Genomic DNA, 18951 nt, shown 5'->3' with positions numbered 1-18951 from the left:
TAATCCAAACACCTACCCCAAATGAGAACACCCACCGTGGCGCCTACCTCTACTCGAGGCTCAGGCACACACAGTCCTGCACATACTGGAGACCAGGAACCCGGTACTTGCTAAGGCAGCCATTACTGGATAGCACCTTGGTTGTTAGAAAGCCCTGCCTTACGCTATTTCGAGAGGAACCCCCGCCCCTCCTAGCCTGGCAGCTTTCCCACCTCACCTCTCTTGGCAGAGACTGAGTGAAATTGGAGGGAGTGTCAGTGCCCAAAGCTTTAGCAGACTCAGCAGGCCCCCTCCCGCCTCCCACTCAGACCCAACCGCGGGGTGGGGGCGGGGTGTAACCCACTGTCTCAGCCCTGCTACAAATTGCTTCCAAGTCTGGGATTCAAAAATAGTAACAGTTGTTTGGGGTTGCATCTCATTTCCTTGTTATCACTTTAATATGGCAAAGCACAGAAGTCATCCTCCCGGTAGATCCTGACCTCTTTCCCCCCCACCGACTCTTCTTATCCACTTAGCCCTCCCCACCCCCTCCCCCGCCTCTGGATCTGTAGCCTCCTTAGCTGTCCCAGGAGAGACTGTGGGTCTCAGTGGGAGCGGAGCAGGAAGAGAGGCGGGGCCGGCGGGGACAGCGGCTGCGAAGCTGAGGCCTTGGGCTGCAGCCCCCACCCCTGAACAGCCTGCGCAGGTCCTGGCGGAAGCGCAGGCCCAGAAAGGCATAGAGCACGGGATTGAGGCCGCAGCGCGCCAGCGCCAAGCCGCCGGTGACCAGCAGTGCCAGATCCTTGCGCTTGCTGGCAGGGCAGCTCCGCTCGCGGGCAGTCAGCAGATCGGCTGTATCCAGCAGCAGGGCGAGGCTGTAGGGCAGCTGCAGCACCACGAAGGCCGCCACCAGGGCCACCACCACACGCAGCGCCCGCCGGCGCTCGGGCCCCCTGGCGGCCAGCAGCGTGCGGCCCAGGAGCGCGTAACAGACTGCCATGACGATCAGGGGCAGCGCGAAGCCCAGCACCACCTGCGCCACCGCGCTTGTCCCCTTCACCATCTGCGTGAGGCCTTCGGGGAAGACGAGGCGACAGCGCCGCTGGCCTTCCCGGCGACCATCCCGACTGAAGAGAAGCGCAGGGAGCGCCAGGAGCAGTGACAGCAGCCACACGATGACCGAGACCAAGTGCGCACGGCCTGGCGTGGAAGGCCGCCGCCCGGCTGGCAGCGCCCGCGCGATGGCCACGTAGCGATCTGCGCTGATACAGGCCAGGAAAAGGAAGCCTGCGTGGAAGGAGGCCGAGTAGAGGCCAGAGACGGCCCGGCAGGTGGCACTTCCCAGACTCCAGCCCTGAAGAGCTCCCACTGCAGCGAAGGGCAGGGTCAGGGCTAAGAGGAGGTCGGCCAGAGCCAGCTGGAGCAGGTGGGCCGAGGTGGACGAGCGAGCAGTGCGGCGGGCCGCCAGATGGGTGGCCAGGACCAGACCATTGCCGGCCAGACCAAGAGCAGCCACCGTCAGGGAGACACTGGGTTGGAAAGCACGACTGAAGGCCTGGACATCCGCCTTGTAGCAGATCTCGGGCAATGGCTCAGCTGAATACACCTCCTCCTCCTCGTCAATCCCAGAGTAGGGTCCCCAGGAAACCTGGGGAGGTCAAAATGAGAGGAGGGAAGACTGTATGAAACATCTTCCCATGACACTCCCATTTCCCACACAATATCTTCCACACAGGGGTGTGTGTGTGTGTGTGTGTGTGTGTGTGTGTGTGTGTGTGTGAGAGAGAGAGAGAGAGAGAGAGAGAGAGAGAGAGAGAGAGAGAGAGAGAGAGAGAGAGAGAGACCAAGGATAACTACACCAGAAAAAGATAAACTCCCTTTAGACTTTTCCTAGCTCTTGGTGAACAGGCCTTGGTTTTCCTTGCATCCCTGCTTCCAGTTTTCCTGGGTGACCTTGAGCAAGACACTTGGTCTTTCTCAACCTCCATTTCCTAATATGCAATGCCCAAACCAGATGTCTTGTCCAGCCTAAGAAAAGCTTGTGGATTGTTTGAAAAAGGAAAGATAATGGATGTGAAGTATCTAGCTCTCCATAAACTAAGCATTTGTATTATTCATAAATCACGGCGCTTCTGTTCCCTTTGCAGCGCCCTCTTCTGGAAGGATGGTCAAATGCAGATTTTGCCTCAGACCTGGACTCTGGACTTCCAGGGTGTGGGTTTTGGTCTCCTTCCCCTTCTCTGCTCCCACCCCATCTCTCCTGAATCATTCATGCTAAGGGAAGGTCTCTGGGGTTGAGACTTAGATCTTCCAGCTTCTGCATAGATCACAGGATGGCAGAGGCCTGTTGTCAGGTGGAGAACCCCATCCCTCCCCCTTCCACACCCTCTCTGTAACCCTTCTCCCCCTCCCTGCCCCCACTCCCACCTGCTCTGTGGGCTCCGTCCCCATCTCTGGCTACAAGAGTTTCTGAAGCATAGTCACAGGGGGCGGGGGTGGGTAGAATTAAATAACTAGTGAGACAGGAAGGAAGGGGCGGGGAGAGGGGCCGAGAGGGCGGTAGGTATTAGGGTCTGCTGGCTCATTTTCCATTCCACTTTACCTAAACATTTTTTTCTTTACTCTGCTAGTGTGAAAATAATGGCTTTTGGGATATCATGGTTGCAAGCTTAGCTGTGTGGTCTTTTTTTTTTTTTTTTTTTAATTTTTTGTTTTTGGGTCCAGTTGTGGGGCCTGAACTCTGGGCCTGGGCACTCTCCCTCAGCTCTACCACTTGAGCCACAGCGCCACTTCCAGCTTTTTTCTTTTTGCTTATGTGGTGCTGATGAATCGAACCCAGGGCCTCATGCATGCAAGGCATAGCTGTGTGATCTTGAATAAATTCTTTAACCTCTCTGAGTCTCAGGTCTTTCATTGCAAAAGTGAAGTAAGGTGAAAATAAGGAATTTCCAGTGTTAAGTTCCCAGCACCAAGACCGGAGCATTATCTGCCTTTAGGAAAACGTTCTCTTACTTACTCTTCATTCCATCTTTAAGCATCCCGCTTTCTTCCCGCCCCTTTCTTTGATTTTTTTTTTTCTTTCAGAATCCTTCTCTTTTATTGCCTCCTTTTTTTGGCCAACCTTGAGGCACCAGCCCCTGCCAGCTCTCCGTTACTCCTTTACCTGGGGTATTTCCCAGTGGCTGGAGGTTCTGAGCTCCCACACTATCACAGCAGGGCTGAGCCACGCGCTTGCGCGGGTTCCGGGAAAACGCGCGCGTGCCAGGAGAGAGGCTGGGGAAGGGGGGAGGTGAGAGGAGAGAGGGTGGAAAGGAGAGCGAGCAAGCAAGCTGGAAGCAGAGACCCAGGGGGGGGGAGAGAGAAGGAAGGAGAGAGAGAGAGGGAGAGAGAGAGAGAGAGAGAGAGAGAGAGAGAGAGAGAGAGAGAGAGAGAGAGAGAGAGAGAGAGAGAGATTGAAGGTTAGCAGAGGGTGGAAAAAAGGAGGAGTGGGTAAGGAGAAGAGACAGCGGTCAGCTGCGAACCCCAGGAGGGGAGCTGGCAGCCTGAGCCAGAACTGGATCGCTAGCCAGAGCCGGGCACCAGGAGGCAGTCTCCCGGGGGCTGGTCAGCCCTGCAGGATGCACCTCGGGCTCTTCTGCATCTTGCTTGCTGCTGCGGTCTCAGGAGCTCGGGGCTGGGGCTACTGTGAGTGCTGGGGTCCGAGCAGGTGGGGTTGGGCCCCGGATTCCAGAGCCTGAAGGGCGGTTCCCGCACCGCATTGCGGCTGGGTGGTCGCCGGTCTTTCCCAGCCGGCGCGCGCGGCCGCTCGCTCCCATCTTTTCCTGCCTCTCCCCCGCGCTCCGCAATGCAGCTCCGAGACAGCTGCGTGCGCCTGGGACTGGGGCTGGGGCTGGGCTCCAAACCGAGGATGGGGTCAGCCCAGACAGCATTTGGGGTAGTAATCCAAGAGGCCGCAGGGTGTCGGGGTTTCAGGTTAGGGTTGGGCAGAGGCGTGGTACTGGTAAAACAGGCTAGGGTTAAGGTTTTGGCCAGGGGCTGGGACTAGGCTTTGGGGCTGGTCGGTGGGCTAGGGTTTGTGGCTGGGGCTGGGTTTTATGGCTAGGCTACAAACAGGAGTTGGTGACCCTGACTGAGTCTGAAGCTGGCTGGAGCTGGTCGTGGTGTGAGAACTGGGATTGGGAGGTGGCTGGGTTGGGAGCAAGACCTGGATTTGGGATTGGTACAGACTTGGGGAGGAGAGTGATGATTGAGAGTGACACCAAGACTGTGGCTGCATTGGTGTTTTGGATTGAGTTAGGCTCTGAAAGACGCTGAGTTTGGGGATTGCATTTGGGGGAGTACTCAATTTGGGTAGGCTCTGGGATAGGATGGGTCTGGCATTGGACCCATAGTTCTAGCTGAAGAATTTCCCCCAGGAGGGAAGAGACAGCAGCTGTGGCTGCAGCCCAGGCTCAGTGGATGGCTTTAAGGTCTGCCACAGGGGGGCAGAGAAGAAGAGCTGCCGCCTCTCAGTGGGCCTGGCCTTTGGAAGGGGACAAGCCACCCTAACAAGTTCGTTTCTTCACCCTAGATGGCTGCGACGAGGAGCTTGTGGGACCTCTGTTTGCCCGCTCCCTGGGTGCTTCCTCCTACTACAGTCTCTTTACCACAGCCCGCTTTGCCCGCTTGCACGGTGAGCATGCTGAAAATAGGTGGCGTGGGGGACTCCGGAGGGCTGCGGGGAGGGTGGTAAAACAAACAACAACAACAACCACCACAAAAACCCTTGCCTCTTCTACAGGCATAAGTGGATGGTCACCCCGGATTGGGGACCCGAATCCCTGGCTCCAGATCGACTTAATGAAGAGGCACCGAATCCGAGCTGTGGCCACTCAGGGCTCCTTTAATTCTTGGGACTGGGTCACACGTTACATGCTGCTCTACGGTGACCGTGTGGACAGCTGGACGCCATTCTACCAGCAAGGGCACAACGCGGTACTCGGGGCACTGCTCAGGCGCACATACACACAGGGGAGCCCCTTCTGTTCTGGGCCCTGGGTTGGGCACTAGCCGGAAAAGAAGGGGAGGAGGCAGTAGTGAACGCCTAAGTGAGGAGCCATGACTCCACGCCTGGGATTAAGTCCAGAAGGACTGGTCAGCACACCACGTGGGCAAGACACTTTCAGATCACAGGGTTTATAATTCCACTTCAGGATGAAATCTGTGAGAGCTTCTGGGAGGTGACATTTGATTTGAGCTCTGCATCGCCTGGTGGGAAAAGGGCACTCTAGGGCTAGGGAAATGGTGGGTGTACAGGCCCTAGACAGGGGACAGCAAGGAGTGTCTGTCCCCATCCCCACCGCCAGTCAAGATTGGCAAAGTGGGAGAGCCATGGACTGGGCCTGGAGCATAAGGTGGGGGATGTGGTTACTACTTTGCCCAACTCCCACAGACCTTCTTCGGGAACGTGAATGAGTCCGCCGTGGTGCGCCACGACCTCCACTTCCACTTCACGGCGCGCTACATCCGCATCGTGCCCCTGGCCTGGAACCCGCGCGGCAAGGCCGGCCTACGCCTGGGCATCTACGGCTGCCCTTACAGTGAGAGTCGGAGGGAGGGCCCGAGGGAGGCCGGGCGACTGCGAATGTCCCCGCTCCCCGGCTCACCTCCGGTCCTTCGCGCAGAGTCCGACATACTCTATTTTGACGGCGACGATGCCATCTCGTACCGCTTTCCGAGAGGGGTCAGCCGAAGCCTGTGGGACGTGTTCGCTTTCAGCTTCAAGACGGAGGAGAAGGACGGGCTGCTGCTACACACGGAGGGCGCCCAGGGCGATTACGTGACCCTCGAACTACAGGGGGCGCACTTGGTGCTGCACATGAGCCTGGGTGAGTGCCCTGTCCCCGGCGCGTGCGCGTGTGCGCAGCAAACCCGACCCATTCCTTTACGGCCTGGCCCAAACACAGGAGGACTGGATTCTAGCCTTGGCTGTGCAATCTACTAGCTGTGTGACCTTGGACAGGCATCTCCCTGGCTTAGGTAAACACACACACACACACATTTGCATCTCCTTAGCTTTTCACACACCTGCAGGTTTAGGCACAACTTGAGTTTTACAGGTAGGACAAGAGGCCCCTTGGCAATCTCTCCACCCCAGGCTCCAGGCTTCTCTCTCAGGCTACCTGCACCCTGCTGCTCTGCCTGGGGGCTCTAGGCCTCATTCTTGAACTGCTCCACCCTCAGGCAGCAGCCCCATCCAGCCAAGACCAGGACACACAACTGTGAGCGCCGGGGGCGTCCTGAACGACCAGCACTGGCACTATGTGCGTGTGGACCGATATGGCCGTGAAGCAAATCTCACCCTGGATGGCTACGTGCATCGCTTCATTCTCAATGGCGACTTTGAGAGGCTAAACCTGGACACCGAGGTGAAGAGGCACCATTGGTTGGGTGTTGCTGGGAGAATGGGTGGAGGACAGTTTTCTTTCTCAAACTTTCTGCTGATTGGAAAAGCCTGAAACTTTTGTCTTGGGCCCACTTCATAACTTTGAGGTAAGGTCTAGAAATTCAGATTTTGTGGAAAAGGCAAGGTAAAAAGGTTGTTCCCTTGGATCTTCCCACAATTGGAATTGATAAAGATCCTGCCCTGAATCACCAGTGGTTCACTCCTGTAATTCTAGCTACTCAGGAGGCTGAGATCTGAGGATCTGGAAGCTAGCCTAGTCAGGAAAGTCAGGAGACTCTTTTCTCCAATAAATAATAATAACAATAATAATAATAATGCCAGAGGTAGAGGTGTAGTTCTAGTGATAGAGCCCCAGCCTTGAGTGGAAAAAGCCAAGGGACAGCACCCAGGCTCTGAGTTCAAGCCCCAGTACCACACACACACACACACACACACACGCATCTCAAGCAGATCAAAAATTGACTTACTGTGCTGGGAAGATGGCTCAGTGGTAGAGTGCTTGCCTTGCATGTATGAGGCCCTGGGTTCGATTCCTCAGCACCACATACACAGAAAAAGCAGGAAGTAGCTAGAGTGCTAGCCTTGAGCTGAAGAGCTGAGGGACAGCACCAAGGCCCAGAGTTCAGGCCCCACAACAAAAAACAAAAACAGAAACAACAACAACAAAAACTTATTGGAAGCTTGCAGCCAATTTGTGATGGAATTAGGGCTCAACCCAAGCCTTAGGAGGCAGCACAAGCTTTAGTACGGACCCTGGGGAAATGTATGTTTCAAGTCTTTTATAAAGCCAGGTTTGTGCTTGGAAAATGTAGGTATGGGGGATGATGCATGAGAGAAAGGCATATGGGTCCTTGTGCCCAAGGAACCTCTTCCCCGGCCCCTTCTTGCAGATATTCATTGGGGGTCTAGTGGGTGCTGCGCACAAGAACCTTGGCTATCGACATAACTTCCGTGGCTGCATGGAAAACATAATCTTTAACCGGGTCAACATTGCGGATCTGGCTGTACGGCGCCATTCCAGGATCACCTTCGAGGTCAGTGGGATTTGGGACATTGGGAAACCAAAGCTGCTTGAAAAGCAAAGAGGTAGAGTGGGGAGAGATCTAGAGGATCAGACAAAAACTGAGGCCTCTTCTCTCCTCAGCCAGATTGTTAGGACTTACAGGAGGTGCCAGAGCCACATACTTCCTAGTTAAAACTGTTTAGGTCCAATCACCTTAGTTAACCCATGAGAGAAATATGGTGCAGAGAGGGGGGTATGGCTTCATCAGGTGTCATGCAGTTTTGCAGAGACAGAGTAAGGACTTGATTGAATAAGTTCTTGTTATCTTTGCCACTAGCCATGAGCACCTGTGCCTGTTCCAAAGCTGGGAAGGGGTGGCCCCCAAATTGCTTCTCATGCTCGAAGGAAGAGAAAGAAGTGATAACATTGCAGATCAGTGGTAAAAAGCAAGCAAGGAAAAGGGCCATGGGGTGGAGGACACCAAGGGGTTGCTAGTATAGGGTCTTAGAAAAGTGTGAAATTCAATTCTGGATAGAACCTGGGGTCCTTGTGCTGACTGATGTGTCTTTACTTTCTCCCCTAGGGTAAGGTGGCCTTCCGTTGCCTGGATCCAGTTCCACACCCCATCAATTTTGGAGGCCCTCACAACTTCGTGCAAGTGCCTGGCTTCCCCCGACGAGGCCGTCTCGCAGTTTCCTTTCGCTTCCGCACCTGGGATCTCACTGGGCTGCTCCTTTTCTCCAGCATGGGAGATGGTCTGGGTCATGTGGAGCTCATGCTCAGCGAAGGGCAGGTCAATGTGTCCATTGCACAGACTGGCAGAAAGAAGCTTCAGTTTGCAGCTGGTAAGGAGACACAAGCAGGCTGGAGAAGGATAAAGGGCTAGGGCTGAGGCTTTTGAATACTAATGACAGGAGAGTAAAAAGGCAGAATGTCCTGAGGTACTGAAAAAGGTTAGAGGCACTAGGAATTCTGGGAATGCTTAGGAAGGCAGAGAGTCCAGATGTCCTCCAGTTCTAGGATGGGTGAATTCCTGGAGGTATTTTTTTGTTTTTGTGTTTGGTGCTGGTTCTAGGGCTTGACCTCAAGGCCTGTGTGCTGTCCCTGAGTTTCTTTTGCACAAGACTAGTGTTCTACCACTTAAGCCATAGCTCAATTTTGGTAGATTAGTGGAGGTCTCACAAATTTTCCTGCCTGATCACTGACTTCAAACTGGGATCCTCAGATCTCAGCCTCTTGAGTAGCTAGGATTACAGGTATGAACCACCAGCACCTGGTTGTTATTCATTTCTGACTTTGTAGACTCTCTGTCAATTGCTGGGGCCCTGGACAGAGAAGAGAAACAATAAAAAACATCACAGTTCAATAGTGAGCTAGCTGCACATAACTGTTGGGTCACAGCTGTTGGAGCTGCTGCTTCCCCTCTCTCCTTTCCGGGTCACTGTTCCTCTCTCCCCACACCGTCCTTTCTTGTTCAGGGTACCGTCTGAATGATGGCTTCTGGCATGAGGTGAATTTTGTGGCACAAGAAAACCATGCAGTCATTAGCATTGATGATGTGGAAGGGGCAGAGGTCAGAGTGTCATACCCACTGCTGATCCGTACAGGGACTTCTTACTTCTTTGGGGGTAAGTGAGGGCTAACCTGGTCAGACCTTCTTCTCTGGGTGGGAAGGCCCCTTTTAAGTCCATTCAGATGGGACCACATGGACAGTTTTGTAGAGATCAAACCTTCTTTCACCACTAGGGCCTTGGGAAATGGTAGGTCATTGCCATAGTCTACATTTTGGTTCTAGCTTCCTTTCTCCCTTTATGTCTGACTCTCTCTTGTCATCTCCCTGGGGGAGGGTCTCTGGGATCTTTCCTGGGGAGGGCCTTACAGGGGTGGTTGCTCCAGGTTGTCCCAAACCAGCCAGTCGATGGGGCTGCCACTCCAACCAGACGGCATTCCATGGCTGCATGGAGCTGCTCAAGGTGGATGGTCAACTGGTCAACCTGACTCTGGTGGAGTTCCGCCGGCTTGGATTCTTTGCTGAGGTCCTCTTTGACACATGTGGCATCACTGATAGGTATCCAGAAGCTCCTTTCCCTAACAAAAGGTGACCCCTTTGAAACCCTCTCCCAGCACATCCCAGTGGAAGTGTCCTTTTCAGTAATCTCCCTTCTCCTGTCATAGCTCCTTAATCACTCTAACTGGGGCAAGATTCTTCTTTGAACTCCCATCTACTATTTTTTCTCGTAAAGTGTACAATTGCTCAGGGTGGAAACAAAAGCTCCTTAGTGGCTCCTCATTTTCTCTTGGTGAAGTGGTGGGGGGGGGGTGGAATAAGGCACTTTTCAATTTTGGAGGGAAGGGAGAATTAGCAGTATTTGAGCCCTGGGGACTACCTGGATTTCTAACTGGTTAGTTAGGCAGTAGATATGTGTCACTGGGTTCTGGTGCTCTGGGGATTTGAGAGTAGAGCTTGTAGAAGTCAGATCCCTTTTCAACCTCCCACTAAGGCCCTTCCCTTGGTGCTGACCCTCTCCCCTAGATGCAGCCCTAACATGTGTGAACATGATGGACGCTGCTACCAGTCTTGGGATGACTTCATCTGCTACTGCGAACTGACTGGCTACAAGGGGGTGACCTGCCATGAGCGTAAGCCACACAGGGTGGGAAGTCTGGAGAGAGAGGTTGCTGGACATTATGAAGCTGCCGAAGATGGAGGGGCTAGCTTTCTTCTAACCTAAAATCTTCCTCCCTCCCTGTTGCCTTTTCCCCATCCTACCACCTACCAGCTTTGTATAAGGAATCCTGTGAGGCTTATCGGCTCAGTGGGAAAACTTCTGGAAACTTCACCATTGATCCTGATGGCAGTGGCCCTCTGAAGCCATTTGTAGTGTATTGTGATATCCGAGGTAATTGGCCCTGATGGATAGTGAGGGAACAGCTGACCAGGCAATAGGAGAGATTTGGGGGAGGGGGTACATGGAGTACAGAGTGGGGGGCAGAGGATAAGATGAAACGGATGTGGATGGATAAAGGAGAGAAGAGGAGAAAAGAGACATTTAGGATTTGTAACCTAGTTGCAGATAAACTCCCACTTACTATCCATTTCCAGCTGACTGATCTCTGCCTCCAAAATGGAGGGCCCAAGGCTGAGCTGGAGGGCTGTTGGCTACAGTTATTGGGTCTGAGTGGCAGTTGTGTTGGTGGCTGGGGCAGGGAGGTAGGTAGAGAATGTTTATGTCCAGCCAAAGCTCTGTCCCTTCCCTTCCCTCCTCAGAAAACAGAGCTTGGACAGTTGTGCGACATGACAGGCTATGGACAACTCGGGTGACAGGTTCCAGCATGGAGCGGCCCTTCCTGGGGGCTGTCCAGTACTGGAATGCATCCTGGGAGGAAGTCAGTGCCCTGGCCAATGCGTCTCAACATTGTGAGCAGTGGATCGAGTTCTCCTGCTACAATTCCCGGCTGCTCAACACTGCAGGTTGAGGCTGGCATCAGGGAGGGCAAAGATGAGGAGCTGGAGGGGAGATGGGGGTGGGGTGGGGAACCCAGAGGGTTCAGCCTAGAGGAATCAAAGTCAGGGATGGTTGGAAGGGCATGGGCAGCCCAGATGGAGTTGCAGGGCCTGGAAGCTGCTTGTGTGTCTTCCCCAGGAGGCTATCCCTACAGCTTTTGGATTGGCCGAAACGAGGAGCAGCATTTCTACTGGGGAGGCTCCCAGCCTGGGATCCAGCGCTGTGCCTGTGGGCTCGACCGAAGTTGTGTGGACCCTGCTCTGCATTGCAATTGTGATGCTGACCAACCCCAGTGGTGAGCTGGCAGAGGATGAGTTTTTTGAGGGGCTCCTTGGGTTGCTGAGAGACAAGGTTGAGTCATTGCATCCTACTCCCACAGGAGAACGGACAAGGGCCTGCTGACTTTTGTGGATCATCTGCCTGTCACCCAGGTGGTAGTGGGGGATACAAACCGCTCCAGTTCAGAGGCCCAGTTCTTCCTGAGGCCTCTGCGCTGCTATGGCGACCGTGAGTGGCAAACCCCTTTTGTGTGCCCTCTCAGGTTAGCTCTTCTGTTTCCAAAATCCAGGCCATCTGACCCACTGAGGGTCTCTAGACCACATTGCAAGACACACCTGCTGTGATCTGACCTTCATTTTCCTTGCTCTTCTGAGCTTTATTGTTCATTCCACATCTAGTCTCTCTTTGGTCACCCTATCTCTTGTTGCCTTCCTTTCCTGCCCTACTGAGGTTCCTTGCTCCTCCACTTCCTAACCTCCCTGACAAGGCCTCCCTCTGGTTTTGTAGGTAATTCCTGGAACACCATTTCCTTCCACACTGGGGCTGCACTACGTTTTCCTCCAATCCGTGCCAACCACAGCCTCGACGTCTCCTTCTACTTCAGGACCTCAGCTCCCTCTGGAGTTTTTCTGGAGAACATGGGGGGTCCTTTCTGCCAGTGGCGCCGGCCTTATGTGCGGGTGGAACTTAACAGTGAGCAACCAGATTCTGGAAGGGGTGTGGGGTAGAAAAAGGGTATCACTGGTGCCAGGTGCTGGTGGCTCAGGCCTGTAATCCTAGCTACTCAGGAGGCTGAGATTTAAGGATAGTGGTTCAAAGCCAGCCCGGGCAGCAAAGTCCATCAGACTCTTATCTCCAGTTAACCACCAGAAAACCATAAGTGGTACTGTGGCTCAAGTGGTAGAGCACTTGCCTTGAGCACGGGGACAGCACCCAGGACCAGAGTTCAAACCCCATGACCAACAAAAAACAAAAGAGTATCACTGACAAAGTTGGGATAAGAGACCAGGACAATGGTCCATTTGATAGGCAGGAGGGAAAAGGGGCTTTCAATGACGCTGGATCCTACACTTAGCTCTATCTTGATGGTGACCTTGGGCACTCATTTTGCCTCTCTGAGACTTAGGTTCCTTATGTATGAAGAAAGTATTGGACTCCTGAGGTCTCTCTCCTACCTCTAACTAGCTATACTTCTAGCTAGGTAAGAGGTCTGATTGGGAATCTAGTTCTAGGGAATCTGTGGTTTGGGAGGACAGAGGGTAAGTTGTTTCAGGCTGTGGACAAATTGGAGAGATAGTCAAAGAACTGAAGGGTGAAGAGGAGATGTTGTATTGGGTCAGAAGCCATGGAGGATCTTGGAGGTCCAAGTCCTTTTCTCTCCCTGCTCCATGTCACATTGTCCAGCATCTCGAGATGTGGTCTTTGCCTTTGATGTGGGGAATGGAGACGAGAACCTGACTGTACACTCAGATGACTTTGAGTTCAACGATGATGAGTGGCACCTGGTCCGGGCTGAAATCAATGTGAAGCAGGCCCGGCTGCGGGTGGATCACCGGCCCTGGGTCCTGCGGCCCATGCCTCTGCAGACCTACATCTGGCTGGAGTATGACCAGCCCCTCTATGTTGGTGAGCAGCAGTCTAGGGAGGCGGGGGGGTGGGGGAGAGGGGGAGCCACCCTTCTAAGTACACGTTCAGTGTTTCTAGGAACCCCATGTCGTAGTCCTAGTTCCCTCTGTTTCAGAGTGATCCAAGGTACCACCAGAACCCTGAAATCTCTGGTGTCCTAGAGCATCCTTCTAGTTGCTTGGTGCCCTTCCCATCCAGAATAGCTATTCTTGTCTCTATATCTACAGTCTTTTTTTTTTTTTTTGGTGCTGGGGCTAGAACCCAGGGCCACTAAGCATGTTGTACCCTTGAGCCAACCCTTCCAACTCATCTCTTGACCAGGATCTGCAGAGCTTAAGAGACGCCCATTCGTGGGTTGCTTGAGGGCCATGCGTCTGAATGGAGTAACTCTGAACTTGGAGGGTCGTGCCAATGCCTCTGAGGGCACCTTCCCCAACTGCACGGGCCACTGTGTCCACCCCAGGTTCCCCTGCTTTCATGGAGGCCGCTGCGTGGAGCGCTATAGCTACTACACATGTGACTGTGACCTCACGGCTTTCGATGGGCCCTACTGCAACCATGGTCAGTGCTCCTGGTTATGGAGGGCAGGAAGCCATCAGGCAAAATGAGGTGTAGAGAGGAAAGGAAAAGAGGGTACCAAGTCAGCATATGGGAAAACTAGAGTTGTCACTGGGCTCCTGAGCTCTAAGCTATAGGAGCCAGGCAGTTAAAGTCATAAAGAGAGAACAAGGAGATGACAAAGAGCTCAGGAGCATGATGCCTATAACTTCCTGCATTTCCCCATTATCATCAAGGTAATGAAGGCTGTCCCTCCCCCATGCACAGTGACTTTGAGCTGCAAGACATCCTTCCATGCCATTTCCTGTATGATCCATTACTAAAACATTCTACAACCTGGTTCTTGATTATAGAGCCTTGACACTTAGCATTGCAAGATTCTGCACATAGCTAAGATGCATCTTCCCTAAGACTTACCCAGAGGGATAAGTGAGCAGGTGGGTTACTATGAGAGGAGAAGAGTCTTGCAGACTAGGGAGATACAGAGACTTAGGGAAGTGTGAGTAGTACGTATACTGGATAGTATAAGGACATCTCCATTTTAATTGTGGATCTCCACTTTGTGTCCTTGAGCAAGTCATCACTCATCTTTGAGCCTCCATCTAATCTGCAGGGGTCTCATTAGATGATCTTTCAATTTTCTCATGGCTTAAAGGCTCCATTCTGTGACAGGGCCTCATAGGTACCTAAAAGTAAATGGAGGATTATGGTAGTGGCAGAAACTAATGTGAATCTGTGAGTGAACTAGTGTGAATCTGGGGCTCCTAACCTCACTGTCTTTGTCTCCAGATATCGGTGGTTTCTTTGAGCCAGGCACTTGGATGCGCTACAACCTCCAGTCAGCACTGCGCTCTGCAGCCCGGGAGTTCTCCCACATGCTGAGTCGGCCAGTGCCAGGCTATGAGCCTGGCTATATCCCTGGTTATGACACCCCGGGCTACGTGCCTGGTTATCATGGCCCTGGGTACCGCCTACCTGACTACCCACGGCCTGGCCGGCCTGTGCCCGGTTACCGGGGGCCTGTCTACAACGTGACAGGAGAAGAGGTCTCCTTCAGCTTCAGCACTAATTCTGCACCTGCGGTCCTGCTCTATGTGAGCTCCTTTGTGCGTGATTACATGGCTGTTCTCATCAAGGAAGATGGTAAGCCTCACAAGGGCTCCCTCCCTGGAGACTTGCTTCCCCTAGATGCTACTTCCTATAGCTATTGATTCAGCAATGCTAAGACCTAAGTGCTCTGAAGATGGGGGGGTTGGAGCTGAGACAACTCAAGTTTCTCCTTCCCACTTCACAGGGACCCTGCAGCTGCGTTATCAGCTGGGCACCAGTCCCTATGTATACCAGCTAACCACCCGGCCAGTTACTGATGGCCAACCCCACAGTGTGAACATCACCCGGGTCTACCGCAACCTCTTCATTCAGGTATGTGTGGAAGAAGATGCGCCAGTTCAGCCTCATAGTCTTGGTTGTTGTACCCAAGAAAGTGTCAAAACACTTAACATGTGTCAAGCACATGTCAACATGCCAACATACTCACGTGTCACCTCATATGCCTCTCACATCACTTTTTTTTTTTTTTTTTTTTGGGTCCGGTTGTGGGGCCTGAACTCTGGGCCTGGGTGCTGTCCCTCAGCTCTTCAGCTCAAGGCTAGCACTCTACCACTTGAGCCACAGCGCCACTTCCGGCTTTTTTCTTATGTGGTGCTGAGGAATCGAGCCCAGGGCCTCATGCATTGCAAGGCAAGTGCTCTACCACTGAACCACCTTCCCAGCCCCTCTCACATCACTTCTGTGAGGTAGCAGGCACACATTCATTGTCATCTCCATTTGATACATTAGTAAATAGAAAATAAAGTAGATTTCTCAAAGTCAAACCTCTAGTAAGCCACAAAGACAGTATTCAAAATCAGATTGTTAATTGGGTAGGGTGGTGCACACCCATAATTCCAGCTGCTCAGGAGGTGGAAGCAGGAGGATATTGAGTTTGAGGCCACTCTGGGCGACGCTAGCCACCGTATCTCAAAAATAAAATAAAAGACAGGGCTGGGAATGTGGCTTAGTGGTAGAATGCTTGCCTAGCAAGCACAAAGCCCTGGGATTGGTTCCGGTACCACATAAACAGAAAAAGCTGGAAGTGGCACTGTGGCTCAAGTGGTAGAGTGCTAGCCCTGAGCAAAAGCTGTGTACAGGCCCTGAGTTCAAGCTCCAGGACTGGCACACACACAGAAAAGACAAAACCAATACAGATTTTTTAGAACTCTACTAAGTCCTCCATCTGGGCCAGGGGTGGCCTACTTCAGGAATAAGCAATGACTTACCCAGATAGGAGCTTCAGTTTGAGCAGCATAAGAGTTCTATAAAGGTCTTGACTATGTCCACCCTGTCCTTCCTTCCTTACTGCCTTCCCTCTCAGGTGGACTACTTCCCATTGACAGAACAGAAGTTCTCACTGCTGGTGGACAGCCAGCTAGACTCGCCCAAGGCCTTGTATCTAGGGCGTGTGATGGGTAAGCTTGGCTGAGGGTAAGTCTGGGCCAAAGAGTTGTAGGTGAAGTCTTTGGAGGCTAGAGGAAAGTGGCTGTGGTGAGAAAGATGGACAGTGAGAGGGGCAGGGCTTCTGGCTAGTCTAAGCCCTTCTCTTTCTGGGTCTGCCTTTCCCTCAGAGACAGGAGTCATTGACCCAGAGATACAGCGCTACAACACCCCAGGTTTCTCTGGATGTCTGTCTGGTGTTCGATTCAACAATGTGGCTCCCCTCAAGACCCACTTCCGAACCCCTCGGCCCATGACTGCTGAGTTAGCTGAGGCCTTGCGAGTTCAGGGAGAACTTTCAGAATCTAATTGTGGAGCTATGCCACGTCTGGTCTCAGAGGTGCCACCTGAGCTTGATCCCTGGTATCTTCCCCCAGGTACATCCCCAGGACACAAATGAGGGAAGGGAGGATGACAAGGAAGGGCAATGATTAATTTGGGATGTGACTTCTAATTTATGTTTTCTTCTCTTCAGACTTCCCATACTACCATGATGATGGATGGGTTGCCATACTTTTAGGCTGTAAGTAGCACTGACCATGCCAGCACAAAACAACCCTATCTATATTCCCTCCCTGCCCTGTCCCTGAGCCTGAGGAGGGGTGATGGTACTAGATTCTGATGAAATCAAGAAGGATGATAAGGCTTTGCTGATGGGGTAGATATGTTTTAATGTTTGAGGATACTATAAATTTTTTATTAAAATGAAATATTAAAGTACAGCTATAGTTAAAAGGCTGAGGAAACTGGGATGATTACCAGGCATGTGGAAAGAGAATATTAAAAATAGAAGTTGGGCTGAGTACTGGTGACACATGCCTATAATTGTAGCTTCTCAAGAAGCTGAGATCTGAGGATCCCAGTTCAAAGCCTGCCCAGGTAGGAAAGTCTGCGAGACTCTTCTCTCCAATCAAGTACCAAAAGAGCTGAAAGTGGAGCTGTGGCTTAAGTGGTAGTATGCTAGCCTTGAGTAAAAGAAGCTCAGAGATAGCTGTGCACTGGTGGTTTACTCCTATAATCTTAGCTACTTAAGAGGCTGAGATCTGAGGATCATGGTTCAAAGCCAGCCCATGCAGGAAAGCTCATGACACTCCAATTAACCACCAGAAAACTGGAAGTGGCGCTGTGGCTCAAGTGGTAGTGTTCATCTTGAGCTGCAGAGCTCAGGAACAGCACCCAAGCCCAGGGTTCAAGCCTCAGAACTGGCCAAAAAAAAAAAAAACAAAACTCAGAGATAGTGCCCAGGCCCTGAGTTCAAGCTCCTAGGACTGGCATTAAAAACAACAGGGCTGGGAATGTGGCTTAGTGGTAGAGTGCTTGCCTAGCATGCATGAAGCCCTGGGTTTGACTCCTCAGTACCACATAAACAGAAAAAGACAGAAGTGGTGCTGTGGCTCACGTGGTAGAATGGTAGCATTGAGAAAAAGCAGCTCAGGGACAGTGCCCAGGCACTGAGTTCAAGCCCCAGGACTGGAAAAAAAAAAAATCAAGTTGGCAGAGGAAATCACAGGAATTTAGACCTACTGAACACTTAGGAATTGCTTGTATTGTGTTTATATAGTGGACATAATTGACCATTAATGTTGACTAAGTATGTGTGGAGGTCAAACCCCACAATGCTGAATTGTCCCTCTTCTTCCTTGCAGTTTTGGTGGCCTTCCTGCTGCTGGGACTTGTGGGAATGTTGGTGCTCTTCTATCTGCAAAATCATCGCTACAAGGGCTCCTACCACACCAATGAGCCCAAGGCCACCCATGATTACCATCCTGGGAGCAAAACTCCCTTACCTCCTTCAGGCCCTGCCCAGGCCCCTGTCCCCACACCAGCTCCCACCCAAGTTCCAGCCCCAGCCCCAGCCCCAGCCCCAGCCCCAGCCCCAGCCACTGGCCCAGGTCCCCGGGACCAGAACCTACCCCAAATCCTGGAGGAATCCAGGTCTGAATGATCAGGAGAAGGGCTTGCTTCAAGGACCAAGTCCAACTCCCCTGATTTCCCCATTTCCTGCCTCCCCACCCCCATCCCACCCCATCAGGGACATTTGGCTCCTCTTAGCTGGCTCTGCTTACCCAGAGAGTTCTCCTCCTGCCAAGTTTGGTGGGCAGAGCTACAGATGGGACCAAAGGGAGTGGCTGAGCCTCACTGCCTAGACCAATGCCCTGCTCACCCACTTCCCCAGGCTCCTGGCTGTTTGTCTGCCCCAGAGGAGAAGCCTTATGGGGTGGAGACAGGCCCCTTCCTGCCATCTCTGTCCCAGCTGCTGCCGGGGATTAACAACAGAGTGTACGGGAGATGAACTGCCTCCCTTCCCACATACATCATCAGCAGGGACAGATGTGTGGGATTGCAGGGCTGCACAGGGCATGGGGGGAGGAGGCTGCTAATACACATCCCCCAGCCTCTCCCTTGCCCTGCTGAATGTCTTCCATCTGCTTCATCACTGTCCCCCATCCCCCTTTTGTTTTTACAGAGACCAAGTGGCCTCAGTTTAGCACTTTAGTACTTCCGCTGCTTCACATGCTTTGGCCAAAGCCATAAAAAAACAAAAACAAACCCTGCAAGTAGAGAAATAATGCAGATACCCTGCTAGCCAACCCTCTACGCTTAAACCCTTTTCTGAGATATGCAATAGCCTTGGTGCCAGGCCCCCTCTCCAATGCATGAGGAGCCCTCTTTCCTCCGCTCAGAGATGCTGCTTTATTTGTCTGGGAGGTCCTATTCTTTATATATATTTTTGTTTGCAATGTCTCTCTCTAGAGAAACTCTATATTATTCTAATTTTTTAATTATCTGTTTATATATAAAAGAATAACTCAAATCAGCTGTCCTGTCCTGTGCTGTGCCCACAGTCTAGTGAGCTCCTCCTGTGTTGGACATCTCGAGTTCTGTTGGCCACTCACCCAGTCCACTAGGCCTAGGGCAGAGCCTGCAGTGCCCTTGACTCTGAGCTGGTCCAATAAAACAGAGTGGCAGAGCTCCAGTCTGTGTGTGGTGGCTGGTGTCGGGATAGGTGGGGGAATTTTAAG

General features: G+C 52.5%; 2 protein-coding genes across 2 annotated transcripts; one reads left to right on the top strand and one right to left on the bottom strand.

Moving 5' to 3' along the window:
- Window positions 1–556: 556 nt before the first annotated feature.
- Window positions 557–2449, bottom strand: Ccr10 (C-C motif chemokine receptor 10). The gene is made up of 2 exons (XM_070027980.1): window positions 2407–2449; window positions 557–1627 (listed from the first exon to the last, which is right to left on the bottom strand). The coding sequence occupies exons 1-2, from the start codon at window positions 2428–2430 to the stop codon at window positions 557–559; spliced, it is 1095 nt and encodes a 364-aa protein (XP_069884081.1). The 5' UTR covers window positions 2431–2449.
- An 828-nt stretch (window positions 2450–3277) lies between these two features.
- On the top strand, window positions 3278–18900 carry Cntnap1 (contactin associated protein 1). The gene is made up of 24 exons (XM_070027976.1): window positions 3278–3663; window positions 4550–4651; window positions 4760–4953; window positions 5411–5558; window positions 5643–5846; window positions 6202–6386; window positions 7315–7458; window positions 8011–8272; window positions 8906–9055; window positions 9324–9495; window positions 9961–10067; window positions 10208–10327; window positions 10696–10899; window positions 11072–11228; window positions 11313–11440; window positions 11720–11905; window positions 12617–12838; window positions 13160–13399; window positions 14186–14539; window positions 14691–14818; window positions 15810–15903; window positions 16060–16305; window positions 16404–16451; window positions 17575–18900. The coding sequence occupies exons 1-24, from the start codon at window positions 3597–3599 to the stop codon at window positions 17871–17873; spliced, it is 4161 nt and encodes a 1386-aa protein (XP_069884077.1). The 5' UTR covers window positions 3278–3596; the 3' UTR covers window positions 17874–18900.
- The last annotated feature ends 51 nt before the right edge of the window (window positions 18901–18951 follow it).

This window comes from Dipodomys merriami, unplaced genomic scaffold (assembly GCF_024711535.1).
Source record: "Dipodomys merriami isolate MVZ:Mamm:240054 unplaced genomic scaffold, mDipMer1.0.p SCAF_19, whole genome shotgun sequence".
Classification (NCBI taxonomy): domain Eukaryota; kingdom Metazoa; phylum Chordata; class Mammalia; order Rodentia; family Heteromyidae; genus Dipodomys; species Dipodomys merriami.
This window is presented reverse-complemented; position numbering and strand designations above follow the sequence as displayed.

Bases quoted from the DNA above. Each gene is read 5' to 3' on its own strand.
- Ccr10 (XM_070027980.1), bottom strand. From the start codon at position 2,430: ATGGGGACGGAGCCCACAGAGCAG. The intron at 1,628-2,406 runs GTGGGAGTGGGG...TGACCTCCCCAG, and splicing joins GGACGGAGCCCACAGAGCAG to GTTTCCTGGGGACCCTACTC.
- Cntnap1 (XM_070027976.1), top strand. From the start codon at position 3,597: ATGCACCTCGGGCTCTTCTGCATCTTGCTTGCTGCTGCGGTCTCAGGA. The intron at 5,559-5,642 runs GTGAGAGTCGGA...TCCTTCGCGCAG, and splicing joins CATCTACGGCTGCCCTTACA to AGTCCGACATACTCTATTTT. The intron at 10,900-11,071 runs GTTGAGGCTGGC...TGTCTTCCCCAG, and splicing joins CCGGCTGCTCAACACTGCAG to GAGGCTATCCCTACAGCTTT.